General features: G+C 37.8%; 2 protein-coding genes across 8 annotated transcripts in view; one reads left to right on the forward strand and one right to left on the reverse strand.

The window, feature by feature from the left end:
- Positions 1-6038, reverse strand: part of CUNH18orf54 (chromosome unknown C18orf54 homolog) — a 31365-nt gene extending 25327 nt beyond the window's left edge. For 3 of the 5 annotated variants that reach the window (XM_037508486.2, XM_054694037.1, XM_037508487.2), the window contains exons 1-5: positions 5907-6038; positions 4856-4948; positions 3036-3361; positions 1244-2026; positions 781-931 (exon numbers count right to left, since the gene is read on the reverse strand). In XM_037508486.2, coding sequence (XP_037364383.1) covers positions 781-931; positions 1244-2026; positions 3036-3318 — 1217 coding nt within the window. In that variant the 5' untranslated portion in view covers positions 3319-3361; positions 4856-4948; positions 5907-6038. Of the gene's footprint in view, positions 1-780; positions 932-1243; positions 2027-3035; positions 3362-3569; positions 4304-4855; positions 4949-5470; positions 5609-5906 lie in introns of those variants that run through there. The other 2 variants (XM_054694038.1, XM_037508485.2) reach the window with 2 other exon arrangements.
- A 46-nt stretch (positions 6039-6084) lies between these two features.
- STARD6 (StAR related lipid transfer domain containing 6) lies at positions 6085-23428 on the forward strand. Of its 3 annotated transcripts, none has more exons than XM_037508489.2 (9): positions 6085-6107; positions 6667-6827; positions 7551-7630; positions 8934-9027; positions 9224-9273; positions 12022-12148; positions 17426-17543; positions 18453-18546; positions 22909-23428. In XM_037508489.2, the coding sequence occupies exons 4-9, from the start codon at positions 8938-8940 to the stop codon at positions 23105-23107; spliced, it is 678 nt and encodes a 225-aa protein (XP_037364386.1). In that variant the 5' UTR covers positions 6085-6107; positions 6667-6827; positions 7551-7630; positions 8934-8937; the 3' UTR covers positions 23108-23428. The 3 variants fall into 3 exon arrangements, with proteins under 3 accessions (XP_037364386.1, XP_037364385.1, XP_037364387.1); XM_037508488.2 differs by lacking the exon at positions 6085-6107 and adding an exon at positions 6173-6426; XM_037508490.2 differs by lacking the exon at positions 6085-6107 and adding an exon at positions 6173-6426 and having other exon boundaries at positions 9230-9273.
- The last annotated feature ends 1658 nt before the right edge of the window (positions 23429-25086 follow it).

Below are 25086 nucleotides of genomic sequence, written 5' to 3' on the forward strand. Positions count from 1 at the left end.
GCAAGGAAGTGACACTGTAGGGATTCCAAATTGGAATAGTGTCTACATTCCAAACAATAAGACATGCAACTAAGAAGTAATCAGAAATGATTCAGGAATTTAATAGATTCTGACAATTACAGAATGAAAGTTTAGACAACTGAAGATAATAAATTATCAGAATCTAAGGCAGCATGATATAGAATTACCAAGAATGCATTTTCTACATTTCTGATGAGTCCAGATGTAGTAATTGCACTAAAAATAAAAGCTTTCCTATGTAAGCTCCCAATTCTTACTACATACTCACATTCACAGGTATCTAGGCAAACACTTCAAGTGATGCTGAGATGCTAGATCATAGAAAAGTTAAGCACAAAAATGAAAACAATCTCAGAAACTACAAAAATTTATGCAATAGACCACACAAGAAAAATGCACCATCATTTAAGCAAAAAAAAGGCTAAGAAAAATTAAAATGTAAATGAAAAAAAAAATATAGAAAAAGAAGAGACAGGGAAGCTTAAAAAGAAACAAGAATTTCATACCATTTCTCATTCTGCAAAATAGCTGCTTTCAGTTCTAATTCAAACTAAACATACACCAATATTTCAATAGTGCAACAAAAAGAACACATCACACCATCTTGTGGCAACAAATGAAAAATACAACTTAAAGCACACAGCACAGCTATGCTCTACTGAAGGACCATGTTATTTATCACTAAATTATTTAAAAGAGCATATATTCACGTGATATTTTTCATGTGGAAAACTAAACAGTTTTTGCATTGTAACTTACAAAGTAACAGGAATATTTTCCCATGATCTTTCTGCTTCAAGTTTATCTAATGAGCAAGGACTGTCATCCTTTTTCATAGACTTTGGTAATTCTTCAGAACAAGGTTCTAGATTTCTCTTGGCCTTCAGAATAAGCAATTCAATTTTGTCACCTAATTTAAAAGATTACATTAATTCTTTCAAGGAGAAAAATTAAAGCAAAGTACAGCAAAATCACAAAAGCAACATGAATTCAGATACTTTGGAATATACACTTATCTATGACATTAAATTATGTTAAAATGTGTTTCATAGGAAGAAAGACATTTTCTTGACACAAAAATGCTACATAAATGAAGACCATAACAGTTCAAAAAACATGGATCACCTGATCATCACATCAGGAATACAACACAAAATCTTCTAGAGGTTATCAAACATACAAGCACTGTCTTTGGTTCTTAAAAACAAAACAAAACAATTACCACTGAATGGCTTTTTGGAATGTCCTGGAAGAAGCAGACTCTCACATTGACACTGGCTATGATCACAATCACATGTATATTCATTAACTAATCCTTTATCATCATTCAAGGAATTTGAAATGTTTGAAGGTTCAAAAGAATATTCAAAACAATCTAATTTATTCATAAGCCGAGAAGTTCTTTGTGCCTGGTAACTATGTCTAGGGGAACAATGATCTTCTTTAAATATTTTATAAATTCTTTTACTACTTGTATCAGGTAGCAAATCTTGATTGTGGAGCCAGACTGGGTATTTGAAATCAGGTATACTAGTTATCCCTGAAACATTGAGTTCAGATTTCTGGCTAGTGAACCATCTTGGGTAATTTTGTTCAAGATTGTGTTCTGAATTGCCCTTGAAAGATGGTTTCTTCAAAAAAGATGGTTCAGGAATGCATTTATTAGTCTTTTTCACAAGTTTTGGGTTTCTCAGCCTACCACACTGCTTTCCAGTCATATTTGTATATATAACAGGAGTAACTAAATTATCATTGCCCATGAGAGGGGAGAGCTCTTCAAAAGTTTCATTCTTTTTAGTGTTTGATGAATTCAGTCTTCCAGTGCCTTTCTTGATTTTCTTACTAGTTCGGTGACCTGGTCCAAGGTAAGTGAAAGAAAATGATCCATCTGCTGGAAGTTTTAATAGATCATCAGTTGTTAGGCTAATAGAATCTATGTCGTTAACAGTCTGTCTTCTATAAGATAAGGAAAAGGAGTTCTTTTTGTGATCAATAGTTTCAAAAGCTGAAAAACAAAGTAATTTTTATTTTTCTTTAGCACATAAAAATATTTCATCATATTCAATAGCAAGTGAGAATTAAGAATTTAAGAATCATTTTTACCACTCTATCCTCACTAAAGCTCTGATTAAAGTATTAAAAGTATAGGTTGATGACACAGGATGTGCTTTTTCCCCCCCTCATATCTTTTTAATTTCAACACCTTTTTTTCCAACCTCCTGAATTTTCCCATGTGCATTAATTTACTGTTTGTCACCTTTTTTCATCTTACACATACCCAAAGTACTAATACACTCACATTAATATCAATGACCCAATACTGGCTTCAGCAAGAGGGAGGAAATGATATTAAACTAGATGGAAAAAGTATTTGTGTCCTTACCTACTAACCCTGCAATAGCATTAACAATGAGAGAACAGCTACTCTAATTCTCCTCTTCTGGAGTATACTGCCCACATCTCTCTAAGAGTTGAATGCAATTTTTCTTCCATTCTATAGTCATTCCCTAAGTGTTCGGTAAAATATAAACTAGGTTATCAACATTTGCATTTTCTAAATTTGTCTTCATGGAAGCCTTATCAAGAAAAATTCAACATTTTGTGACATATAACAGAGATCTGGAAGACTAATGTAGTCCGAACCTAGCAACTGGGATGATCAATTATAAACTTACAAAGGTTGAGTTTAAATTAAAAAATTTCATTAATGAAAACTAGAACTCCTAAGTCAATGTTTTTTCCATTATGCTACAATAAAATGGCTGAAAAGTTTAGAAACAGCTACCCACTATTATTAAATACATTCATCACCTTCTCCTCCAAGGTCAAAAGATGATCTTAGTTGAAAATTACCAAGAATTATAGAATATTTAAGAAATGATCCAGATCTCAATATTATAAGTTATTTTACCCTCAAAACAACATCAAAAAAGTCTAGCTTTCCAAGGCTACAACATATCTCTCAAAAGCTTTAAATCACCTCACAAAAAAGAAAACAAAGAATAAAAGCATACCATTGTTTGGTTTATAAATATGGTTGGAGAATTCTGGCATAGTAGTAGAACATTTATCAATGTTAATCTTTCCAGTGCTTGTACCAGGACACACTTGGCTTAGATCATAATCATCTATATAGGCCTGCAGAGCCTGAGAAGCAGAGCTATACAATTTGTTCTTATACTGAAAGGAAGCATCAGACTTAGAGGAAGTACTATCACTCAGGCTGCAGCTTGACAACAGAGAAGACACTGAAGATTCCCGAGAGCAAACTCTGTATTTTGTATTTGATTTTGCCATGGCATCTTCAAAACAGATTATTTCTATTCATTTCTCTTAAAAACTGTAATACAAAAACAAAAGGTTCCAATTAAAGGAATAAGTCTTATGTAGAGGAATTACTAATTATGTAAACTTATGTTTTCTTTAAAGAATAAAATTCGTTATCTAGAAATACTCCTTTTTAGAAAATGTTTATTATAGATTTTCTGTTATTTTAATTATTGTGAATTTCTTCATCAATAATTAAAAAACATTTATTGAGCACCTACTATGTGTCTGGAATGATGTATTTAAAATTAGCTGAGAATATGTATGAAAAATACCAAATGACAAGTACTCACTTTTTTAAAAAAAAGTCCTATTACTGATGTAGTATTTTCTTATGGTGATAGAGACTATGACATCACAATACCTAACATTTCCCTAAACAGAATATTTTTCAATTCATAAGTCCACCATCATGTACTGCAGATAGTGGCCATCTGCAAAAAAACTTAAAGGCATCAAATAAGATAACATAAACAAGAAAGAATAAGGAAGAATTTCCACTTTCAATTTTGTAGATGTCAGTATGTAATGTTAGCCAACATCTTCCCTCCAAAAAAAAGGTTCACGAACAAAATAATTTACAATACTTACCCATAAAGAGCTAAACTACAAATCCTAGTATAAAATGAGCTAATAAAATGTTGTTTTCCTAAAATAACATTGTTAATTATCATACTTCTGTCCTTAATTTTGGTCTACGCTATATTCAATTCTTGTGTTAAACACCCAGCCCACCTCTTTCAAAAAAGACAAATAATTTGAAAATCATCTTACTGTTTTTCCATGATCAAATTTAAGGGAATTCCTGTCTACTTTTACATAGTAATAACAGGATCTATATTGAAAACCTAAGGTACTACTTTAGTACAGGAATGCCATTCTTTTAAAATTAATTGGAAGTGTTCTAAGTTACCACAACTTTTAATATAATCTTAATAGCTGTCAAATTTCACTTTAAAATACTGAAAGTTTTCAATTTAAAGGCAAGGTCATTCTGACTCACCCTTAGAGCTTGTCAACCACCTTTGCAAGAGAGCTGACAGCAGTCAATGGAAGCAGCAGCACAACAGTAAGATAATATTTAGCCTCTTTGAACACTGTGATTTTCCTGTATCGCTAAAGAATGGCTAGACAAAGTCAGCTTTGCCCTTTCTTCACCCTCTCAATAATGACACTTAAAGCAAATTATTGCTTAAACTTCACTAAACATTTTCATCCTTATTCAAACACAATATAGGTCCACCAATTTTATTTTACAAAATTGTAAAAGCAAAAACAAAGCCCTAAAAGGGAAAGGTGTCAGTTCTCAGTAAATGTGTAACATTTTCATCAGGCAAAACAAAACCCACAATTCCGTTATTAAGGAACATTTTCAAAAGCATATAAAAGTCAAATGCACAATTTAATCAACCCCCTATAAAATACAACCATTACGTGCTTCAAACACTTACCACCCGGTCCACAGATTTTGCCCACCCACTTCAACCACCACATCCACAGAGCTTACCATTTCCTCCATAAATACTGTCATTCTTATCTTCAAAAGGAAATCCATCCTTCCAAATAGAATGTTAAACCGATGGCCAGAAACTTCAACTCCCTTGATTCAAAATAAAGTGTTCAGCGTTAAGTAACCAACGAGACTAAAACACAGGACAGTGAGAACAAATCTTAGAAATAATAGCTCATTATATAAAAGCTCAATAACAGAACATTTGTTTATTCTTTTTTTTTGGTCTTTCTCATTTTGATTTATTTCCCTTAACATAATCCCCTCTTGTTTCATCCATGCTGTTGAAAATGGCCACAGTTCATCTTTTTTTTTTTCAATTTTTAAAGTGAAATGCTATTCTTATCTCTTCAGATTAGGCAATACATTATAACCATATCACATTACAGATAAGATACTTTCTTTAAAGTATCCTACTTTTTTCTTAAAGCCCTTTTGGGAATAATGATTGCATTGAATCTGCAGATCATATTAGGCAGAAAAGACTTTTTTTAATTTAGTTTACATATTTTTACATCATTTTTCATTTTTGCACAATGCATGCATTTTCATCGTGTTTGCAGTCCCCATACAATTCCTACCCCCCTTATTTTGACCCTACTCCCTTCTCACCTCCACCCCCATAGTGTGTCTCTGGTTTATAATTGCTTGTTGACTCTGACTTTATTATAATTGGTCTTTTTCCTGGTCCCTTATAAAAGAAAAATACCTCATGGTCTCACTCATAGCAGGAATTTAAAACATTTGTTTATTCTATCAAAAAAAAAAAAATGCATTAGGCAGCCCCGCGAGCGCCAGTGTGGGCGAAGGGCGCCCCTTCAAGGGGACGACCCCGAAGCCCAAGGGGACCACTCGAGGCCCCGAGCCCCACGTCCAAGGTCCCCCGTCCGGCTCCGCCCCGTCCCCCAACAGCGCCCCCTCCCCACAAGGCTCCCCACCTCCCACGGATCCCCTGATCTCGCGACCCCTCAGGAAACGACACCCCCTGTTCGGGCTGTCAAAAGACGAACGCCCCACGAGAACACACCCCCTTTTCGGTCGAACTCACCGACGAAGGCCCAAAAGGAGATAAAAACACACACTTCAGGTCTCCCCCGCAAGCCCAGGCCCGTTACCGGACGGGACGCGCGACAAAGCATCCCCGACGCGGACGCGACCCCGCCAGCGGCCCCGGCGGCGCCCTCCGCCGTCACAGCGCAGCGCGACGCCCGCGCTCGCTTTCAAACAGCAAAACATGGCGCCGGCCGCGGTGCGCATGCGTAGTGTCGCGCGCGCGGGGGGTGCGAGCGGGGCAGAGGGGCGGGGCCTGGGGAGGGGAAGGGCGGGGCGTTAGACCGCAACCCCTGCTGGGAAGTGTAGTTTCTCCCTCCTCCTCTTCGGAGGGAAGGGCGTTCACTGCACCGGGTCACCGAGGCCAGTCTGCGCAGAGGACACGCTGAACTGCGTTTGGCTGGCTGGTCACACATCTGGGGGCTGTGTGAGAAGATCGAGTGGGGAAGGGGATTTGGGGTGCTGGAGACTGCCCTTTAGGTCACCGAGAGCCAGCCCTACGGCCGCATTCCGTCCAAGTGAGCTGGGCACCCCGACTGTGAGAGCACCCCGACTGTGAGAGCACCCTCTCGCAGGATGAGACACCTCTCCACTAGGGACGCAGCTCCCCTGACTTCTTCCCTCTAGCTGCCCCAGCACTGACCCCCCACAGCCCCCACTTCCAACCAGCCCCTCGCACGCAGACCAGTTGTGGGGTTGGAAAAAGGAGTTTGGCCAGGGATGGGGGTTAACACACTCCATGGGACTTCGATTCCCAGGTAAGAATGGCAGTGACCCAGCACGGCTTGGGGACCCAGTTAGGGGGCCCAGAAAGAGGGAGATTTATTCAAACAAATGTAAAGACCCCGTAACAACATGTGTGAACCTGACTGCAAGGCTGGGACAAGATATGAGGTGCAAAGAATCCAGTTTCAATCAAGTAAGTGGTGTATAAAAAAAAAAAGATTCCATCTCTATATTGGTTTATATTTATTTTCCACTGACCGTGTGGGTGAAGATATCTTATTAGACCATTATGGCTTCTGAATGTGTTCAAGCTCATCTGAAGTTAACGTCACCAAGTAATACTAGTATAGTCTTACTGTTTACTCTTTCTTCTTTTCAACTTCTGTAGCCTGCTGAATGAACTTAATCTTCCCTTTTTAGGAAATGAAGAAATCCAGAAGTTATAAAATTTAGTTGAGTGGTCAAACATATGTATATTGTGGCAGTAAGTGTTAGTGATTTGAAAATGAGTAAGACCAAGTTCCTACAGGAGTTTACACTTCATAGGTATGTTCTATGATATGATAGGGAGTGAAGATCTATGTTACATATGCTAGAACAAGCCCCAGTCAGAGAACAACCAAGGAAGAGTTAATGTCATGAACTCAGATTTTTTTTTAAATCCTCATTCCACCTACATGTCTTTTTGTCTTGTCCTTCTTTAAAATAATTTTTTGAAAATTCTTTTCATAAAGAGTATCTTTGACATTTCTCATATTGCCTTTTTCTTCCTTCTTGGGACATATATAGCAAATGTTCCCTAATATGAACACCAAGTATAAATACAGGACACTGATAAAATAGAAAGGAAATTTTCAAATGCATTGACCTATTTCATGGATCAAAATAATTCTACTTCCACTTTGTTCCTTCACAGGTTGAGATGGCCGTCTCCAGGAGGATTTGGAGAAGAATCCCAGTAGTAATTAAAATTCTCAACTAGCTCTATTAGGAAAGGTAAAGAAACCAAAAATCGAGAAGAAAGAGGCAATTATAATGGTTTACTAAAGCTTTTCAAATCTAGATGTTAGGTAGGTGCTGTGCTTACCTGAAAACTAAACAAAAAATATACATCTGTGATATAACTTGAAGAGCTTCAGATGAGAGCGAAGGGAGACATGTCTGCAACAGTTATTGAGGCTGCTCTTTAGAGAGATTTTTAAAAGGTAGATCTGAATTTGTCCATTTTAAGAAATTAACCTTGATCCCTAAAGGGGACTACAAACTATTTTGATTGCTTTTACATTTTAACTAAATTAATCCTTATAATGACCCCAAGAGATGGGATTATTATTCCCATTCTACAGATGTGAAAATTGAAGTTCACAGTTAAGCAGTTTAGCCAAAATAATATAGCTAGTGCAATCAGAGTTCAGGAGATGAATCAGGCTCTGTGTCGTCAACATTATTTTCACCATACCAACAAGTATCCCCTAACTGAAAACTGGAGGGTGGTCAAAAGGACCAATGAAACTCCAGCTTCTTGAACTCATCATTCACAGAATAAACAGTATCTTACTGAACTGTTTTTACCACACCTCCCACAGTACCTAACTCCTATAATGTTCAGTAAGTGCGTTTAAAGTCAATGAATTTGAACTTGATTCTCTCTAAAGAGGTGACATTTAAGCAGACACTGATAAAGACATTTATATTGTAAAAGAATGTTATAAGCAAAGGGAACAGCAAGTATAAGACCCTGAGGTAGTCAATTGCTTGGTTGTATTTGAGGAATAGCCACGCAGCCAATACAATCGGGAGAGAAGATAAATAGGAGTTATCTTTGAGAGTAGTGAAGGGTCAGCTCACTGGGTGCCACTGCTTCTCACTTTATAAAGTTTTATTCCAAAAGCACAGTATTAACAGATTGCTTTACAAGACAAAGGATTCGTGATAAAGCTGTTAGATATAGTGATTTATTGAATGAGTAGTATGTGTCAGATGTTATCCCAGCTTTGTATCATGAGCAAATGGGGAAACAAATATTATTTAACATGGTTAAAACAATTAGTGACAGAGAAAGGACCTGACCCAGGTCTCACTACCTCCAAAACCAACTCTTTGTACTCTACCACATTTTCGCATTTGAAAGACTATGAGTAAGGAGGAAGAGATTCGTGCATTTATGCTTCAACAAGTAGTTATTGTTCATTGTTATGTGACAGGCACTGTAGAAATAGTATTAAAACATAATACCACATTTTAAAAAACATTTTGCGTCATGGCATTTTTACCATCATTTGTTTTTAAAACTTTGCAGGTAGATGGACTATAAGGCCATTGCCCAACAAACTGTCCAAGAACTTATAGGTTACAATCAAGACACATCAGGCTGGAAAGTGGTTAAAACTGCAGTAAGAAAACAAGTTATATGTGTTTCAAGAGTTTGTTTTTTTAATGAGAAAGAATTCACTGTAAAGACATTTAAATTTTTTTTCTTTTATCAAACAAAAATATGTATGATCTTACTTTTGTTTTATTTTTTTGGTTTCTGCTTTTCATTTTTTTCTGACAGCTAATTTTTTTGTGGATTTTTTATTCCCCTTTGAGAAAAAGATCACTGTGTACAGCAAGCCTTCCAAAATATTCCCTGGAAATCTGTGAGTGTAATTTCTTATTTTCAATCATTTTTTTAAATTCAGTGGTATTGATATATCTAGACTTCAGTGCTGCTTCATTAGCTAAAATAAATGATTTGATAGTTATCAGGAAATAAAAATTAATTCATTGTAGACAGTAGTTTGAAATGTAATATTAAAATAATAGAGCAGGGCCTCCCCTGGTGGCTCAGCGGTTGAGCACTGGGCTGCAAAGCTGCCCGCAGCCTCTGCAGTGCCCGTTCAACCCTGGCCACCGGCGAGGGTCCTACATGGTGCACAGACCTCTCCTGCTGTGCCTGCTGCTCCCCTCAGCAGTGTATTTCTTCGTCAGCCTGCCTGTTCTGTTCCCCGCTCTGGCTCTAGTGAATTCTCTCAGCCTCCCATGCTTCTGGCTGTACCCAGTGCTTGTATAAATAAATAAATAAATCTTTTTAAAAAATAAATAAATAAAATAAAATAATAGAGCATTGTGTATCATGTAATCATTTTCAAACCTGAAGAGAGTCAGAAAAAAATCCCTTCAATTGAATACTTCACTAAAATAGGAAATTTCCACTTCAAGGAATAATTGCTATGAAAGTAGATTGGTATTTTCATGTTAACAGTAGTATTTTGTGGTCTTTTAAACACTTCACCTTTCCATTAAATGAATCACTACAAAGTTTGTTTTCCCAATTTGCTTCTCTTGCTGATAGATGTAATTTTTTTTCTATAAGCAGCATTTATGGATACATTTGAAGAGCCCATTATTTCAAATATAAGCATAGTAAGGGAAATTGTGCTGATTTTAAACTTTTTTTTTAGAGTTCATTTATTCCTCCTGATAACCAGATTAATACCAAATCATCATACTATTGAGAAAGCCATTTTTTTTTTCTTTTTCTTTTTTTTTTTTTTTGGAGTGTATTCCTTTCAACAGCTTCACTTTGTGCTTCTTTCTCCTTTCATCATCTAAAATTTACCTATCTTGTATTTCAAATTTTTCAAGTTTTTTACTAAAGGATAAACTGGTATACTTCCTCCTATTCATTTTAATAATTACAGAAGAAAATTCCTACCTTTGTTATCCAAATAATTAGTGATTCTAACAGTGGCATTTTCAAAAACAGAATGAAAAAGGAGAGGTGTGTATAAGCAGCAGAGTTAACCTTGGGATATTGTAGCATTTGGTGCCTTACCGATCAGACCAGTATAGACAGTAATGTTGGAAGTTATTCATTCACTTTACAAATATTTCCTGAGTATTTATGTACAGGATGCTAACACAGTGCCTAGTGCCATTTAAGAACCATCTCAATTAGGTTGTTTTGTTTTGTTTTGTTTTTAAATTTTTTTTTAAAGATTTATTTATTTATTTATTTATTTATACACGCAATGGGTACAATCAGAAGCATGGGAGAGTGAGAGAATTCACCAGAGCCAGAGCGGGGAACAGAACAGGCAGACCAACGAAATACACCGCTGAGGGGAGCAACGGGCGGGGCAGGAGAGGTCTGCACACCATGTGGGACCCTCGCCGGTGGCCGGGCACCGAACCGGTGCTGCAAAGGCTGTGGGCAGCTTCGCAGCCCAGCGCTCAAACACTGCACCACCAGGGGAAGCCCTCAATTAGGTTGTTTTAAAGCTTTCTTGAAATTTATTATCAGAGTCTAGTTCCCCTTTGTTGGAGACAAACTATGGCCTAAGACCAAATCTGTTCTGTTTGCTTCTGTACAACCTGCAAGCTAAGTAAGAATGATTTTTTACATTTTTAAATGGATGAAACAGCGTAAAAATGAGACTATTTCCTAATGTGAAACATAAGTAAAATATAAGTCAGTCTCTATGAATAAAGTGTAGTATAACAAAGATATGTCCATTCATTATATATTGTCTATGGCTGGTTGGTTACTATACTAGTAAATTTGAATAGTAAATTTGAATAGTTGCAATAGCGACCGTGTGGACCACAAAACCTAAATTATTTACCATGAGTCCCCCTACTGAAAAATTTGCTAACCTCTGCTTGAGATCACACTATATCCTTAAATTAAGAATTGAGGGCCTCCCCGGTGGCGCAGCGGTTGAGCTCTGGGTTGCGAAGCTGCCCGCAGCCTCAGCGGCACCGGTTCAATCCCCGGCTGCTCCCCGGCCACCGGAGGAGGGTCCCACATGGTGTGCAGACCTCTCCTGCCACCCGCTGCTCCCCTCAGCAGTGTACTTTGGTCCTTCTGCCTGCTCTGTTCTCCGCTCTGGCTCTGGTGAATTCTCTCACCCTCCCGTGCTTCTGACTGTACCCAGTGCATGTATAAACAAAACAAACAAACAAACAAATAAATAAATAAACATGCCTCTATTAAAAAAAAAAAATTAAAAAAAAAAAAAAGAATTGAGCCACAAGATATTGTATAACCATACAACTTTCTCATCAGTTACTATTGGCTTATAAATGTAACAGGTATATGTTTATGAGAAAGATTTTAGAATAATCCTAACTGAAAGTAGTCCCTTTAAAAAGATGAGTATAAAAACGTTATAAACAATAATTATTGAAAAAAATGAAATTTTAAAATAATTCATATTTATTATTACAACACATATTTAATAAACCTGGCTACTCCCAATTGAATATCAGTATGTTAAATTGCTGAAATTACTTTCATGTTTTCTTCATTGTTATTTGCTAAATTAGTCTATATTTTAATGGCATTATATTTTCAAGTTAGACTAAACCTGCTAAATGTTGAATTTTCTCATTGTTAACCATAGATACCGTGTTGAAGGAATAATTCCAGAATCAACTTCTAAACTATCTGATTTCCTCTACAAGCCTGAAAACAGAGTTACATGGGATAAATCACTGAAAGTGTGCGATATGATGCACAAGGTTGATAAGGTAATTTGTAGTTTAATATTAGACTTTCACTACATTGCTATATTATTAGGTTTTTATCTCAGTGATATGAGTTCAATAAACCTTAGACACCTTATGTTTTATAAATTCAAGTTGAACTGAAATCTTTATAAAAGGTTTAAAGCTTCCTTCTCTGTTAATAAGAGTTTAATTCTAATTAGCTTTGTAAATACGTGCCACATTCTGAATCTGGTCAATTCCCCTGTACATGTGTGAGATATCTAAACTTAATTATTGCCCTTTTTCCATTACGTGGAAAAAAAGATTGAGCATATTTGTTTAATGGCAATTTAGTGTATTATTCTTGATTTATTAGATAGTAGGAACAGTGCAGTAGGGACTTAGGAACAAACTATGTAATTTTTTTTTTCAAGAGTAAGGACAAAGCTGGCAGTAATGTCATCTGGACCTTTGCAGTTTTAGAAACACTTCAAATATACCATCTCAATTAAATAGAGAATGAAAATAAAGAGAAAAGAAAAACATAACTAAGCAGAGGAAAATGTTAAAGCCATCAAGATTAGAGAAAGACAGAATGTGAGAGGCAAGTAGAGGGGGAGAGAAGAAAAGTATGAGATGAAGATAGACTCTTCCTCAGGAGGAGGAAAAATATGAATGAAATGACAGAAGAATGACACCTGGTAACATGAGGTAGAAATAAGGAAGAAGCCAGAAGTAGGACAAAGGTTCTGAATTTCATTGCAACACAATAGTCTCTTATTTGCTTAGACCACCATCAAAATAACCGTCTAAATTATTTACTATTTGAAATTCGTTCTTCACGTCTGTTGTTGTTTGTAGTTTTTCCCTCTTACAGATATGTTAATGGGAGAATCCGGACTTTGTTCTCCAACTCCTCCTCATACAGATATTTATGTTCTTTTGACTGATTAATTCATTCTACAAATAACTTCTTGAGCAACTCTTGTGAACTACATACTGTTTCAAGCACCGGGCATACATCAGTGGACAAGACAGGAAATGGCCCTGGTTTCACTGCACTTATAACTCTAGTCAGGACAGACATAATAAACAAGCAAACGATTTTTTTAAAACAAAATAATATCAGATAATCATAAGTATTATGAAGGCTAGCATTAATAATAATAATGCAAGTATTATGAATAATAGTATAGAGGGTGGGGCTCTGTACCTCACTGAACGGATCATTTTGACCTGCTTAGGATTTAGAACTGTAGGTAACAAAATGGTAGCCGAACAGGCTGCTTAGGAGTAGCAGACCCACGGGTGGGGGGGGGTGGGGGGTGGGGGGATGGGGTGGGGGGTGGGGGGGCGAGGGGAGAGTGGAATGAAAGCTGAAATAGGCCCTGTTTTTGTCATGGTGATTTGATAACCTGCCATAGAAATGGTAATTTGATTTTCCCCTTGGTTGAACACCACCTAGGAAGTCAGCCCTCTGTCTGGGGAATCAAACTGTTCAGCAGCCATGAGGAAAATGAGAAATAAATAAATAAATAAATAATTGCACTGACATGAAATCCAAAAATAATAGTATAGGCAATGACCAGGTGACGCTAATTTGTAGTTAATCAGGGAAGGCCTCTCTGAGACATGTGGGTGGAAGGCTGAGTATCAAAGTAGAGGTGATAGAGGTAGTGTTATAGGACAGGGAGAGGGGCAGCCCAAACCCCGCAAACCTGTCTATTTTAAATGGGTTTTGTCATCCGCCGCATCAACACAAAACATAGGAGACTTTAATGGGAAGGAACTTTAATAAAACTAGGAAACAATACAGGAAAAGCAAAGGATATAGTTTCTAAATCAAGCACCCAAAGTGACCCGTCCCCTCGTGGGTAAAAGTCCATCCATATGGGATTGGCCCAGAGCAAGGCCCCAAAACCTGCCACAAGTCCAAAGCATCTTTTAGTGGGGACCTACAGAAAAGGGTCAGAAACAACCAGACAAGCCCGGAAGGAAAAGAGTAAAATTAACATTAAGATAAAAGCTGTCATTGTCACCTCCCCTTGGGTCTCACCCACATCTGTGTCACCCAGTCCACGACCAAAAGGCAAGCGCAGTTTCTTCACGTGTCTCTAGGCTCCACACGCCTCCTCCAGGTCTCCTGGCTCCATCCTGCTTCCTTCCTCAGTCTCTTCTGCTGTTTTCTCTCTTTTTTTTTAAATGTTTTTTTTTTTAATAGAGGCATGTTTTATTTATTTGTTTGTTTGTTTTGTTTATACATGCACTGGGTACAGTCAGAAGCGCGGGAGGGTGAGAGAATTCACCAGAGCCAGAGCGGGGAGCAGAGCAGGCAGAAGGACCGAAGTACACTGCTGAGGGGAGCAGCAGGCGGCAGGAGAGGTCTGCGCGCCATGTGGGACCCTCCTCTGGTGGCCGGGGAGCAGCCGGGGATCGAACCGGCGCTGCAGAGGCTGCGGGCAGCTTCGCAACCCAGCGCTCAACCACTGTGCCACCGGGAAGGCCCTGTTTTTTCTCTTTTTGCTCAGCTCCACCCTCCCTTGGGTGGGGCAGGGAACCTCCTCCTTTCCTGGGGACCACCCTGTTACAATCCCCCTGTTACAGTAGCACTTGGGGGGGAGAGTGTAGCTGACAGAGATGAAAGTTGATGCAAAGCCCCTGAGGTTAGAGAGAGGCTTAAATTTAATGAACAGGAAATCAAAGTCCCATTGGTCATAGGGAGAAATTTTATTTTAAGTTCACCAAGAAGCCATTGGAGTCTTTTAAGCAGGAAAGTGACTGATTTGACTTGAGATAGTCGCTGAAAGGGGAAGGGGATATAAAGAGGCAGAGTGAAATCAGCAAGACCAGGCTGTCATGAGGATAAGGCCTAGGGTGGTAGTGGTGAAGAGGGGTAGAAATCAAAGAATTCAGGGACACATGTTAGAGATGCAGTGGGTGGAGTTAGAGAGAGGAATCAAAGATGAATCTTCTAAAGCTGAACTGTGGCAAAATTTGTACAACTAACTAAATAAGTTTGCTTTAAATAAATTTACTAAGTAATTTAGCAAACTTGTTGAACTGTATGTTTAAAAGGACTAGATTTAATGTACACTTAAAAGGACAGAATCATACTTAACCTTTTTAAAAACCATGTCCTAGGTATTTGACTGATAATTACTCTATGAGAAAGAGGTGGTAAATGTGAATGTTAGAGTAAATCAAGCTTTTATGGTTTTCATAAACAATCGCTTTTATAAAATTCCAGATCCCTGGGCCTTTGTTCTTTGAGTCCCCAAGGCTCATCCACTCATCAAAAAAAAAACAAATGTCTCTTGTGGATAGCATGGATATCTGCTACCACCTTATCATTTATCTCAAACTCTGTAGGTTAGTTTTACCTCCTTTTATTAATCTGATCTTGAATTCTGGGAGGGGAGAGATATTTTAGGTCCTGCCGTCCTCACCCACATAAAACACATGTCCATGACTCTCTTCTGATTTAAACATTCTATGGGAGGAACATGCACCATCACACATGAAAATTCAAACATCACACTGAGTTCCAACAAAGAGTTCCACTAGCACTTCAGATAGTTCTGCTCCTGCTTCAAACCAACTCTAATAACAGAAAGGATACTAGGTTTAGCATCCAAAAAAAACCTTAAAAAACAGATTCAGAGAAATAATGTGACTTGCCCAAGATTCCCACTGCCCATATGTGATAAAAACAGGACTGATACCTGATTTCTTCATTCCAAATTTCATTCACCTTTTAGTAAACCACAGTTATCTCTGAAGAGTATTACACTATAAGGAGAATTCTCTTACCATCCTATGAGTGCTTATTATATTCATCTCCAGGAGCTGGTTTTAATTGACTCGCATGGAGCCTGTTGGTGAGGGAGGGATTACTGTGGTAAGGTTATGGAGGTGGTCAAACACTTGACATCCCACACTATACAAGTGAGACCATCAACGGTTTATCAGTTATTACTCACAGCCGCAGTTCAACAAAAGACCACAACCACAACTGAAATAAAGAAGTTTATGACTCACAGATTCTGGAAGAAGTAAGCAACGTGCTTTGAAGGGCCGCATGGGAAGGTCAAGGCAAAGTGCAGAGAGAGGCATGACCCAAGACACATGCTTTTATTATTGTCCCTGGGTGAAGAATCGTAGGGCAAGGCTGGAGTTGCCAATTCAAATCAAAACCAGCAGGCTTTTGGTAAGCTCCTTTCAGGGGTACACAGGAGAAGGCCTTGGGCAGCAAGAGAGACTACTGATCACAAGGACACTTGGGAAAGTATATCTGGAATTCACATTTACTGTGATTCTTTAGGCTGTTTTCTAAGCATGCAAATCCATGAGGGGTTAGTGTTTAGTTTAAGGACCCTCACTAGTTGCTTGGCCAAACAAAATAGATTCCAAGGTGGCAATAGCATGGAGTAGCTTAGCTAAATTCTCAACAAGGACATGCCATGCAGGGCAAATGGGAGTTGTACTCAGAAACAGTGAGTGACCAGAGGCTGTGCAGAGCAGGCTGTGGCGCACAAGAGGTTAAGTGACCTCTGAGTCCTGTAAAAGGAAACTAAAAGGAGCTACCCAGGGACTAGCAAGAACTGTGCCTGGTGCTGTTGGTAAGAAGGGTCTTTTGGCTAAGGAACAGAGTAGGGGGAGGCACTCGCAATTAGGACATTCAGGACCCTCCCGATTTACCAGATGTCAAAGCAGCACCTACCATTGGTGTGGAACTTTAGGCCTTACACCACAGGGTGCTAACCTAGTATATTTTCAGAATATGTTTCTTAGCTGATACAGAATAGTAGAAATTGTGCTGTACTAGGGATCAAGAAAGTTTGCTTCTTTTTCTGCACTGATCTCTAGTAATGCACATGATTTAATCTGTTCGGTTTCGACTTCTCCATCTAAAGTTACCAAGAGGAGATAATCTCAAGATTTCTTTCTGAATTTTCTGCAATTATATGAAGTCCATATCAGATATATGACTGGCAAATATTTCCTACTGTTCCCAAAGTTGCCTTTTCATTTTGTTAAAAGTTTTTTGTTGAAGCTTTTTAGTTTGACATAGTCCCACTTGTTTTTTTTTTTTTTTTTGGGGGGGGTGGTTTTGTGCTTGGGTTGCCTTCCACCTGTAATTATGGGTCTAATGTTTCTTTAATACTTAAAATGTACGTTGTTTTGATGTTAAGTTCTAAAATCTTCAAAGCTCTGCTTTTTCCAAAGAGTTCAATAGTATGCAATGAAATTCTTTGGGGGAGCAATACAAACAATAAATGTAAATAACTGTTTCAATCTCTCTGTTTCCATCTGTCGCAGGATACATTCATATGTCACACCATTACACAAAGTTTTGCCATGGGCTCCATTTCCCCCCGAGACTTTATCGACGTGGTATACATCAAGCACTATGAAGGAAACGTGTATGTTATCAGTTGTAAGTTGAAACATTTTGCCCATATTTGGAATTACTATGAGTCGTAATATTTTTCTTTTAATTGATAGTTTGGAAGAAACTATATTGTTAATTAATTTTTTTCTATATTTACTTAGTAAGACCAATAAATACATGCATAAGGTAGATAAAGCCTGCTGTTTTCCCAGTTCTGGAGGTGTCATTCACATCATAGTCAGCGATTATGGCATCTCCTGGGCTTTTATGCAGAAACCCTGCAGCAATGAGTATAGAGACTTCTAAGCTAGTACTTCACAGCATCCATTTAAAAACTACCAAGAAGCAAATTTAATCTTTCCATATATACTCTTATGTTCGAATTGTATACAATGCCATATCTAGTAACTAGTAAGGCTCCTGAAGAAATTTTTACTAGATGAAAATTCTTTAAAAAAATCACTTAATAGAACTGTGTTCCTATTTCTTTGAGAAACTAGAGCTTTTGGTATATCTTGGCCCCTTCCCCCGAAATGTGTATTCTGTCAAGTGCAAATGTGCATCCATTTCCTTGTTTGCAAGTATTCACTGGCAGTTATTCACTTAAAGCATGTCAGTTCATACCACAAAGATCTTCGCACTCATGCAGCTCAAGGTACCTCAGTGTGAAGGGACTTAAGTAGGCCATTGGCAGAAAGCCTTGTTTTCTTCATAACTCAATTTAATCTCATCATTCCTAGCTTGAAAATGTTTGAGGAGACAGTAGTGCTCATATGGTATTTTGTTTTGACCTGTCTTCACACTCATAAGTGTAATCATACGTGCACTTGTGTTCATGTTAATGCTGATAATAGCTAAGTTAAATTACTTACTATTCATACATTGTTAATGCCACTGGAAATAGAATTTTTCATGTGAAATCGGTTTCATTTAATTTTTTTTTTAATTTCTTAGCTAAGAGTGTGGATTTTTCAGCATGTCCTCCATCTCCAAATTACATCCGTGGTTTTAACCATGCTTGTGGCTATATATGCTCACCTCTGAAAGAGTAAGTGTTATTTGTATTTATTTTTTTAAACAGTTTTCTAGTTCAATTTGTGATTTGTTAACAAAGGAATTCTTAGTTCATCAGTAGAAATATATGCCAGTATATTCTATTTGGGAAAAATGATTGCCCCTAAATGCAATTTTAGAACACACTTCAAAAGTATTTTTATCTTAAGTATAATTAAAATGGATAATTCTCTATCAAGTATGATTTGAAATTTTTTTTAAGATTTATTTTTTATTTATACAATATCTGGGGTATAGGCCAGCGGTGTGGAGGGTGAGAGGATTCACTAGAGACAGAGTGGGGAATAGAACAGGCAGACAAACTGAAAGTACTGCTGAGGGGAGCAGCCGGTGAGACAGGAGAGGCCTGCCCTGCCATGTGGGAATCTCCCTGGCCGGCCGGAAATCAAACCCGCGCTGCAGAGGATAACGACAGCTTCACAGCGCTGTGCTCAACCCGTTGCGCCAACAGGGAGGCCCATGATTTGAAGTTTCTGAGGCTAATCATTCACAAACATTTCCCTTCAAGTTAACTTTAACTTGATTTTTATATTTATCCTTTAGGGTCATTTCTGTGATTGATTAATGAATTTCTGTGAATTAAAAATAAATTGCCCTAGAATTATAACACACATTTATCATTAACTGCTTTACCATAACGGCTTTACCTCAAATGGTTTTTTTCCAATGGACTATCTACTGAGAGCAAATACCTGCAGAATGAGTCATTTATAGGTAAATTTGGAAAAGGGAGGAGATAGAGAAATCGGAAATGAATCACTGCTTGGGCCTCCCCTGGTGGCCCAGCGGTTGAGCGCTGGGCTGCGAAGCTGCCTGCAGCCTCTGCAGCACCGGTTCCATCCCTGGCCACTGGCAAGAGTCCCACATGGCATGACAGACCTCTCCTGCTGCCCGCTGCTCCCCTCAGCAGTGTATTTCGTCACTGCCTGTTCTGTTCCCTGCTCTGGCTCTGGTGAATTCTCTCACCCTCCTATGTTTCTGACTGTACCCGGTGCTTGTATAAACAAACAAACAAACAAACAAACAAATAAATAAATCTTTAAAAAAAAAAAAGAAATGAATCACTGCTTAAGGTAGCAAGCCCAAGAATAGTATAGTAACATAACATATATACCCTGTAAGTGCATGTATACTAATCCACTATATATCATTTCACAAATTCCTTGTTAATTTTTGCTAAGTGATTATTATATTGAGTAAAAATCATTTGCACATTTAAAAAAGGTGTAAAACTTTATATCGGTCAGATAAAAATTTCTCAGTATAAAAAAATTATATGAAGGATGCCAAAATAAAATTACATTGTTGGGCCTGTATTCCTTAATGTTTTCACTACTGAATTAAAGAACAAAAAGAAACTTACAGTGATTTACAATAATGGACAGGATGATTGAACAGATAATGTTGATAATGATGATGATGATGTATGGTCTTACCATGCACCTGTCAATTGTCCATAGATGGCCAGTACATTATTCTTCATAGCAATAGAGAGGCAAAACAAGGGGAGAGTTTTTGTTCCAAAACAATTGCTGATAAGGATCCTAGTTGGTAAGGATCTTACAGTGTGCTTCACGGGTAAAGTTCCCTTCTTGCACTTGGTCAGCTTTCCCTTTCACTGCAAAAAAAGGCGGGGGTAGGGGGACAAAAGCTCAGGTGTAGACCTCGCATCTAGTGCAAGAACTCTACCAAATGACCTGTTGGAGAAGATATAATCTCATTCATAGTCTCAGGCAAGGGTACTGACAAAAAGTGATACTTTCGTATTCTCTTCTCTCAAGCTTGCAGTCTCAAGCTAGCCATCGGAGATACTGGACTGTATAGAGAAGGGTGTCTGGACTGTATAGAGAAGTCTGGACTGTATAGAGAAGGGTGCAGGAAAATGAACACTCACACCATTGGTTGGAACAGAGGTCTTTATACCCTGCAAAAGAATTTTGTAAAACTGTATTTCGCCTTACATATGATTAAGTTGATATTAAAATATGTAGCCACTAAAATCTCAAAACCATTAACAACTTGAAACCCATCATCACATTATCAATTTCAGAATACATACAACCTTTAATAGTCAGAATTTTACATCACTCTTTTTCTCCTTAAACCCACATTTTAATTTTTCCCCAATATAATTTTATCCTAATAGAATATATTTTATACTTTGGATTCTTTTATTAATCCCCATCATATCATACTTCCGTGCAAAAATAAGTATTTTTTTAAATTTTATACTTTATTTCCCATGACCGTAAACATCTTAATAAAATATGTGTATGTATGACTTCCATTGATCAAAATAAAATAATAAATTATAAAATATGGTATATAATTATTAAATATTAAAAAACTGGTTGTTGAAACACATTATTACTATTAGCAAAACTTAGCATCATGTACCAGGCACTTTTGTAAGCAACTTACATATATTGACTCATGTTGTCCTCACAATAGCTCCATGAAGTATTACTATTCCATTTTGCAGACAAGAAAATGGAAGCCCAGAGAGGTTAAGTAACTTTCTCAAGGTTACAAATAAATACTAGTAAAACTCAACTTCAAAGCAAGGCAGACAAAGTGTCTATCAATTATAACCATTTAATATAACTATGGATTTAATTACTAATAAATTGGTAATGCATATACTATCAAGTCTACTCCTATTGTGCATTTTTATAAACATAAGCACTAAGAAACTTTTCTCACATTAGTAAGTGGGTGAAAATGGAAAAAAATATAATTCTGACACTGTCAATTCCTTTAAATTGTCCTCAATTATGCACCATAAATTACATTTTGACCCATCATTATTGACCTATCAGCTAACAACTTAAGCAGATCCTTACATTTTATTAAAGCAGAGAATTGACATGGCTTGGAAATGGATTGAATACCAAGTCATCAGTCATTCACTTTATTACTTCACTTCTAATAGATCAGATTTTCTCTTTGGCATTTCAAAGAATTTTGTATGTCAGGGTAAAGTATCAACACTATTCAGGATGGATGACAGTTGTATCTTTGTTCTATAATGTGAAAGAGATGACTGCGAACAGGTAGTGAGAAAGGAAAATCTACATCTCTATCAGAGACTAATTCTCAGATCAGTTTAAGGAATTATTTGAAAATCTATTCCTGCGAATGTTATTAATCCTCTCATACCCCTCAGAAAGTTTTCACACATTCCAGTTTGAATGTCACTAGGTTAGCATATGGAATACTTGAGTCCTCTTGGAGGGAAATTTGAAATAATATTTCAAAATGCTAAGTGCACAAAACCTTTGACCTAGAAATTTTTGTAAGTATTTATAGAAGTATAAATGGACACATTACAAGGATGTTTTATTGCAGCTTTATTTATAGTAGCAAAAAGTGAGAAACAATCTAAACTGTAGTCAATAAAGGACTGGTTAATGAGTACGAAGTATCATATGCAGCTGTGAAAAAACAATTAAGGAGATCTGTATATTTTGACAGAGTGCAAGTTATGCCATTAAACAAAAAATAAAGCTAGTTGCAAGGAAAATGTAATTTTTTATAAAAACAAAAATGTAAATGTGGGGTACATGTATTACATATATATGATTTCATGTATGATTTTTTTATATATACTTACGACAATAATCTGAAAAGAGAGTCAAATATCGTGACTATCTCTGGAGAACAGAGGAGAATAAGAGAGGAATAATGCTTTCATTTTAAATATTCTGTATTGTGGGGCCTTCCTGGTGACACAAGGGGTTAAGTACTGCACTATGAAGCAATCCGCAGCCTTGCAGCACAAGTTCGAACCCTGGCCGGACAGGGAGCAACCTACATGGCGAGGCAGACCTCTCCAGTCTTGCCCGCTGCTTCCCTCAGCAGTGTATTTCAGTCAGTCTGCCTGTTCTGCTCCTCACTCTGTCTCTGGTGAATCCTCTCACCCCCCCCACACCTCTGGCCTGTACCCCAGCTCTAGAATGCATAAATAAATAAATCTTTTAAAATAAATAAACAAACAAATAAATAATATTCTGTATTGAAATTTTCATAATAGTTCACCTTTTATAACTGAAAAGTCAATAAAATGACAAAAAAGTGCTTCTAAAACTGAAACCTTTAATATATACTCTTATTTAATATCTTTATGTAAAATGTTTATTTTTATAGTTATTTTATGTAAAATGTTATTTTTTATGTAAAATATGTGACTGCAATAACTATTTAAACTGTAAGTACTATAAAATAGTACTTTCCTTCAATAACTATTTAACCTGTAAGTACTATAAAATAGTAAACTTGTAAATTCAATAGATAAATCTATAAGTATCATATATTTTAGCTCTTCCTTTGCTTACAGGAACCCAGCATATTCCAAACTGGTGATGTTTGTCCAGACAGAAATGAAAGGAAAATTGTCCCCATCCATAGTTGATGCAACCATGCCTTCCAACTTAATAAACTTCATTCTCAGTGCAAAAGACGGAATAAAGATTCATAAAACTGCAAGACATGGATATCATCATAATGGTCACTCATCAATCTTAAAGAAGAAATGAAGCCGTTCTGCCATAAACTCATCTTTGGCATTTACTGTAGTTTGCCTCTAAATCAATATGCATAAATACTGTTAAACTATCCGAGACAGTATTCTTGTACAACTTACGGAAGGTACTTTGTGAAAATAAGAACTCATAGTTGCATAAGAGAACAACATTAAATATAGTTTTTAATCTCACTTGAGCATAATGTTAAATCACAAGCATTCTTATGCCCTTTTATCTTTTCTTTCCCATTCCCTGAAAATGCTCTGCAAGAGAATCAGAAAGAGAGCACATGCAGTCAGAGGTCAGCTTTAATTAAAGACTAAAATTATTTTAAATTCTTTTCCTGAAATTACTGCTTAAATTGATCATTGTAGGAAACATGAACATAAAATTTTAAAAAAAGTGCATTAGTATATGTGACCAGTGATATCTAGAATTTAAAACTGAATGAGTCAGGAATTAATTTCTGGTTCTGGCCAGAATGTAGCAGTCCATTCCCACTAAGTCCTTCCTCTTACAACTAATGGACCCTGCATGTAACACAGCAAACAAGCATAGGTGGAAAGACAAGAAGGCAAACTGCCCGGGGACCTTGGGACTTACGGAGAGAGACAGCAGTGAGTTCTCTGAGTTTCCTTATTGCCTCCCATAGATTCCAGACAGTTGCTACAGAAACCCCCAACCTGGAACCACCAACAGGCAGGGGGAAAAAAGGCTTCAAGGAAAAGTCTGCCATACCAGTGGCTATGAACTGAAGGGTGGCCTAACAGAACAAAAATATTTTTGACAATACCGATCCTAGCCTAGTCAAATACCAACCTAAAAACTGCACCCACATCCTCTATGGTTTCAGTGGGTGAAAGCAGAGAGGTGATTTCCTACCCACCTCATCTCTGTCCCACAAAAGCTGGTGGAAGAACTGTCTGTGTGCATTTGTGTGTGCAAACACACACCTGCGTTAAGCAGGGAGCTAATCTTCCAACTTCGACCTGGCAGAATCAGACAGCATTGTGGTTACTCATCTGGCGATGGTGGTCATGGTATACACTGCAAAGCAAGGAGCTGATCTTCCATTTTCCACCCAGCAGCAGGCAGTAGTGTTTTAGTGGCCCTAATGGATAGTGTCAGTGGGGCCCAGTAGCAAAAGGAGCTTCCACTATTAACCTGGCAGCAGCAGACTTTACAGCTAGTGTAAAGTAGGGCCAGCTTCTCTGCCCTCCCAACTCCTAATAACACCAAGGCCCAGGCGTGCTGAACTTCTATCCTCACCCAGTGTCAGTGGTTTCCCCTCTGTAGTATATTAAATGGTGGCCATCAAAATATATGTCCATGTCAAATGCCTGGAACTCTGTCCACCATTTGGACAAAGGATCTTTGCAGACACAGCTAAGGACTTCAAGGTGAGAGCATCCTGAATTATCTGATTGGGCCCTTGATTTAATCAAAGTGTCTTATAATGAGAAATGCACAGAGAGACATGTAAAGGAGAGGAGACCATGTGAAGACAGAGCAGAGAGGGGAGGTTTGTAATTACAAGCGAGGGAACACCAAAAGACCAGAAGCGGGAAGAGGCAAGGAAGGATTCTCCCCTAAAGTCTTCAGTAGAAGTATGTCCCAGCTGACACTTTGATTTCAGACTTCCGGTCTCCAGAACTGGGACAGCCCCCACTTTTCCTACAGAAGCTGGTATGAGCAGACTCAGTGGGGACCTGGGTCTCCACACCCACCTGGCATCAACAGGGTGGAACAAGGTGGTGGGACTAATTAGCACTCCACTTCCCCATCCCCTCCTCTGGTGTCATGGGGGGTCAGTAGGGAGCTGAGTTCAGCTGAGTGCACTCAAGGGCACAAGACCATGCATATTAATGCCCATTTTTGCCAGGAAGGAGCTGAACAGCCACCTCGCCATCTGTAAAGAATGTCAGCCGGTGCTCTACTTTTTGCAAGGGTGCTGATGGCAGGACCCAGTAGTAAGATGAATGTACAGACCA

The sequence above is a fragment of the Talpa occidentalis genome, unplaced genomic scaffold (assembly GCF_014898055.3).
Source record: "Talpa occidentalis isolate TD23 unplaced genomic scaffold, MPIMG_talOcc4v2.1 talOcc4.13, whole genome shotgun sequence".
Taxonomy (NCBI): Eukaryota; Metazoa; Chordata; class Mammalia; order Eulipotyphla; family Talpidae; genus Talpa; species Talpa occidentalis.

Bases quoted from the DNA above. Each gene is read 5' to 3' on its own strand.
- STARD6 (XM_037508489.2), top strand. From the start codon at position 8,938: ATGGACTATAAGGCCATTGCCCAACAAACTGTCCAAGAACTTATAGGT. The intron at 9,028-9,223 runs GTAAGAAAACAA...TTCCCCTTTGAG, and splicing joins GGAAAGTGGTTAAAACTGCA to AAAAAGATCACTGTGTACAG. The intron at 9,274-12,021 runs GTGAGTGTAATT...TGTTAACCATAG, and splicing joins AAAATATTCCCTGGAAATCT to ATACCGTGTTGAAGGAATAA.